The 5,715-nt window shown below is 36.0% G+C and overlaps 1 protein-coding gene across 1 annotated transcript; it reads left to right on the plus strand.

The window, feature by feature from the left end:
• The first annotated feature begins 4,314 nt into the window (after positions 1-4,314).
• Positions 4,315-4,987, plus strand: LOC127073755 (histone H3.3). Its single transcript, XM_051014981.1, has one exon. It carries the CDS (start codon positions 4,415-4,417, stop codon positions 4,823-4,825), a length of 411 nt encoding a protein of 136 aa, XP_050870938.1. The 5' UTR covers positions 4,315-4,414; the 3' UTR covers positions 4,826-4,987.
• The last annotated feature ends 728 nt before the right edge of the window (positions 4,988-5,715 follow it).

A 5,715-nucleotide genomic window follows, 5' to 3' on the forward strand; every position in this document is an offset into this window, starting at 1 on the left:
CATGAAGCTAACTTTATTTTTCAGGTTAATTGTCCTCCTAAGGATGGTATCTTTAAGCCCATCCCGGCCATTTATTGCAAATACAGCATCTACAAATACGATCAGATACAGTCTAACGTGCGGTTCATTCTGATTCAGCTCAACATATGACTCCTTCCACTCAGATACGATCTAACAGACGATCCATTCTGACCTTCAACTACTCCAATACGGTCTAATTTACGACCCAGTTGGACCTTTCATTTCTCAGAGACTACCTAGCGTACGGTACATTCTGACGTGTAGCCTAGCATACGACTACCCCTCTCAGATACGGCCTAATGGACGGCCCATTCTGCAACTTGGATACAGTCTAGCATACGATCCAGTCTGGTACTTCATCCCCAGCGGAGTCACCGGCCTGATGGACAACTCATTCTGCTACTCAGACACGATCTAGCGTACGATCCATTCTGACCTTTACCTCTCCAGATGCAGCCTAAGGGACGGTTCACTCTGCTATTCAGATACGATCTAGTGTATGATCCATTCTGATCCCTTATCCCCAGCAGTGTATGGCACATTCTGACTCACCAGCGAAGTCGACAGCCGAATGGATGGCTCACCATACGGTCTAGCGTACGACCCGATATGACACCCATGTCTTCAGATATCGTCTAATGTACGACGCACTCTGAAGCTCTCATCATCAAACTACCTGGATGGCATCTTTAAGCCCATCTTCATTAACAGGTGCAAAATTTTAGGCATTCTAATGTTCAATAATCTTCCACCTCCAGACCACGAATGGCGCACTTACCATTCTAACTCTCTCGGTTCAAGAATCTTGAACAGGGGCAGCTGTCATACCCCAAAATTTGCCCATTAATATTACAAGGCATTTCTTAGGCACTCCAACTTATTTTTCAAGGCATTGATCCCAAAAGAACAAAGGCCAACTCACAGATGGCCAAATCTAGAAAACGGCCCAAACTGGCATGCTCGCTAGGCGAGCAATTCCTTCGCCTAGCGAACCCTTCGCTATACAGCTCGCCTAGCGAAGCCTGCGAATAACAGAAAATTCTGGGCTTCATTCTGAGCCCATTAGGTCACAACAAACCATTATAAATACCAACATTTCAGTCAGGAAAAAGGAGACGAAAACGGAGAAAGGAGAACCTTAGCAAGCAAACCCTAACGCTCACAAACGGCAAACCCTGGAGGCAAACCCTGAAGGAACTCAGCGGCATCAAGGTTACCTCCGCCCAATTCAATCCGATTTGCCAATCCAAGGTCGCAATTCAATTTGCAAACAGGTTTGCATCGCTATTACTGCCTTATGTTCTTAATTTGCATATGGCATTATGATTAAATTTATGAAAATATCTTAAGTTTGGCATGTGAATTTTAGTATGTACCTGAATACCTTAAAGGATTAACCATATAATTGCTGTAATGAAAGCCATAAGGCATAAAATTGGTTGAAATTGTACTGATATCAAAATCAGAATCCGCAGCCGCTCGCTAACACATCGCTAAGCGAGCATGCAGCGAGTATTCGCTAAGCCTTCGCTAGGCGAGGCAGGAGCGAACGTGACAGTAGCTGACTTTTCTGTTCTGATTTTTCACTCATGTTTTATCATAGCCATGCATCATTTACCCGACCCTATTTACTGTTGTGATTTTTTTGTGTGGTGTAATCCTCGATTGCACCCTGATTTGGTGTTCTGACATGTTTTGTTGAGTTTTGTAAAGGTTCACATATCCCAGGAAAAGATTGCTTGTTAGGTATTCCACTTTATGTGTGGGATACCCTTGTGGAGATTCACCCTGAATTACTCAATTGATTTTAATGTATTAATTTTATGGCAAAGATCCACCCTAAATTGCTTAATTGATCTTAATGTATTAATTTTAATGTGGGGATTCCTCCTAATTATCTAATTGATTGTAAAATACGGCCTTTGAATATGTGATCTTGGACCTCTCTTTGTTGCTTTACGGTATTACGGTATTATGGTCATGTCCCGCGAATGTGGGGATACCCTTAGCCAAGACCCTTCGATTAAATCATCATGTCCCTATAAAATAAATCATAGTCCCTCGGATGTTGCCTTCGAATATATGATTTTGTCCCTCGATGACCCTTCGGTGTAGCTTACGGTTAAATGATGATCGTCCCTCCGAATGCTAGGGTATCCTTACAAATGTTGCCTTCAATGACTAATCGATGACCCTACGATGACCCTTTTACATCCAAAGGATAAAACTACTTATTTCTCAATAATAAGGACGGTTCTACCCTCACAAGGATAGGAAATGCCCATCAAGACCTTGGGTATGTATAACTCTTAATTGCTTACTCACAATTTAAAAATACTTTTCACACTTCACAAATACTGGAAAATCATCACTTGGTATACATTCATACTAGAATCATTACTGAGTTATATTTTTCTAAACCATTTTCAAAACTAAACGAGATAACCACTTTGTATACATTCATACGAGAATCATTACAAAGTTAAATTCTCTTTTTCAAAACATTTTCTAAACAATTCACGAACACTGTTTCAGACAAGAAAAATAATATAAGTGATCAAGCAATTAAGAGCCCATGAATAACCATGGATACAAAGGGTGCTAACACCTTCCCTTTGTATAATGTACCTCCCGAACCCAAAATCTAATTAAGGTCTTTCCTGTTCTTTTCCACCTTTCCTTATTGGATAAAAGAAAAGTCGGTGGCGACTCTTGCTAACCGCGACATTTGCTTTCCAAAGCAAAAATACAAAAAGTCAGTTCACCGTATGACAAACCCTTCCCATATCTCATTTGATATATGTTAGGGATCTAACACCTCAAATTCGTCCATAGAGTCGTCTCTTGCTGGCGATGCTGGATGTTAAGGACGTTATCGTATAGAGTTTGGTTTTGGTGACAAGATCGTCCATAGTAGCACGTGTCTTTGCTATGACATTTTACTCGCCTTCATTCCCCATCATTGGTCGGAGTTGTTATCTTTTTGTTCACCATTGTGGTCGAAGGGTTAAACAGAAGGAAAATAACCTGACAAAGCCGTGTTATGGTGGCCCATGTCAGTTTTAACGAACTCCACAATGGACGTCAATTGTACTTGCTAAAGTACAAATGTGTGACAATCCATAGTAATTAAGGGATGTCAGGTATTTTAAGGTTTGTTGTGAGGTTAAGAGCTAGCTCACGCATGAGTGAATGCTTTGTATGCGTGTATATTTGTCTTGGAGTTAATCCCTTATCAAATGCAAAGTCAATATATTTATAGCCGCATTTGAGCCTAGATTCAAGGCTTCCTTAGAAATAACAATCACCCCAGAGAAGGAATAGTTTATCTCCTGATATTTGTAAGAGCGTGATCCACCTTTCACACGTCTTCTTCCATGCCTTTACATGATGGGGACACGTCACTTATCAATTCCTACGTCGGACGACTTACCCTAGAGAAAAGTGAATTATCTAATAAAATGATGTTACACCTAATGAATATGGGATCAATCTTTAAAAGAGTCAACTGAGAATCACCATATCACATCTGTAGACCTTTACAAATACACCGATACAATGTTATATTAGAATATTTTGCACTTGTTTATTTTGACTCTTCAAAAATAATATGGAAAAACACATTGGTTAACTTATAGTAGTATCATTGATCGACCCGATTCTTGATTTTGACAAAGTAATATGAGAAACTCAATTCATTCTTTTTACGTAATTTTAAAAATCAAAATATATTCTCCTTGTGATTAATATGAGAAATTCAATTCATTCTTTTTATATAATTTTAAAAATCAAAATATATTCTCTTTGTGATAGAGAGAAGATTTGATTCTAAATAATTTATTTTTTATTGTGTGATTATCAAGACATATTTTTATACAGTATCTTTTAATTTGTATAAACTCTTAGTTACTTATGGTTTTTACATACACCAAAATACTACAATTGTATTACAAATGCGTGACCTAAACAACAATTTATCTTAGAATAGAATCATACAGTAAAAAACATATGACAAAAATATACACAGTTAAGAACTCTAATTTGAGATTTCCATTCAATCTACTTCACAGTTTGCAAATTAATAATCTCGCATCGTTATGGATTTCGAATGTAAGTTTTATATCGGATGGTTAAAATTAAAACCTTATATTTTTGGTTATAACAATATCGGTTTATAGACATAACAACCAATAAGAAAGAAGCACACGGATCGTGATTAACCTTCCTTAATTAAAAAATATCTCTAATCCCCAATTAAACCGACCTAGTCATGATATATAAATAGCTTCCTTCTATTCTCAAATCTCATTACGGTTTCATTGTTGCAAAACCTAATTATTTTCTTGGCAATTTCTCTCTTCTCTCGTTCTCGCTTCGTTACCTCAAATCATCAATGGCTCGTACAAAGCAAACAGCTCGCAAATCCACCGGCGGTAAGGCTCCAAGGAAGCAACTCGCCACCAAGGCTGCCAGGAAATCTGCACCTACCACCGGTGGAGTCAAGAAGCCTCATCGTTATCGCCCTGGAACCGTCGCTCTCCGTGAGATTCGTAAATACCAGAAGAGTACTGAACTTTTGATCCGTAAACTTCCATTCCAGCGTCTTGTCCGTGAGATTGCTCAAGATTTCAAGACCGATTTGAGATTCCAGAGCCATGCGGTTCTCGCACTTCAGGAAGCAGCAGAAGCATATCTTGTTGGTTTGTTTGAGGACACCAATTTGTGCGCAATTCATGCTAAGAGAGTCACCATTATGCCCAAGGATATACAACTTGCTCGCCGTATCCGTGGTGAACGTGCTTAGGGTTATGGATTATTAGAATTTGGGGAACGATTTAGGTTTTTATTCAATTCAAGTTTCTTTTATGCATTCTTTAGTTAGTTATCTTGTTATGAAGAAATTATGATAATCTTATGTAAAAGTCATAAATTTGAATGATTAGTTTTTTGTGTGAACAAATTGAAATCTCGGTGTTGTAGGGTTCAATCAACGATACAATTACGGTTTTCTTTCTCTTTGCATTTTGATTCAAGTCTGAGAGTGATGGAGATGATTATTATTTTGAATTTGGGGATTTTTGGGAGACATTGAGGAAAATCCGATACAGATATTAATATTTAAAAAAATGATTTTATACAATAATCAAATTGTTTATAAATTTGAATGCTTCTTTTTACTTTAGAAATTAGTTGTAAAAGAAATTTGTAAAATATTTAACTTCTCGAGCTTTAAAATACACATCTAAAGAGGATATACTTCTTTAAAAATCAAACTTTTATTTTCATTGAATAAATTTGAAGTGAAAGTAGATAACTGAAAGTCCTCTAAGTAATTTAAATAAAATATATAATCATCATTAATGCTATAGTAAGATATCATATAAAGATTAATATAATATCTATAATAATATAAGATATTTTATTTTTATATTATCAAATCAAGATTTATAGTATAAAAAATGTTGCATTAATTAATTGTAATTATTAAATTTTTAGTAATATTTAATTTTTATTTTGATTATTTATAATATATTTATGATGTGATGCACTGATTAAATTTTTTTTTTATATAACAATCATATCAATTAATATTTAAATCTTAAAATATTAATCTTTTAAAACAAGTACAATTGTTTAAAATATAATTTAATATTCATAATAATTAATATCTTAAATCTTAAAATATTAATCTCT

This window comes from Lathyrus oleraceus, chromosome 1 (genome assembly GCF_024323335.1).
Source record: "Lathyrus oleraceus cultivar Zhongwan6 chromosome 1, CAAS_Psat_ZW6_1.0, whole genome shotgun sequence".
Classification (NCBI taxonomy): domain Eukaryota; kingdom Viridiplantae; phylum Streptophyta; class Magnoliopsida; order Fabales; family Fabaceae; genus Lathyrus; species Lathyrus oleraceus.

Bases quoted from the DNA above. Each gene is read 5' to 3' on its own strand.
- LOC127073755 (XM_051014981.1), top strand. From the start codon at position 4,415: ATGGCTCGTACAAAGCAAACAGCTCGCAAATCCACCGGCGGTAAGGCT.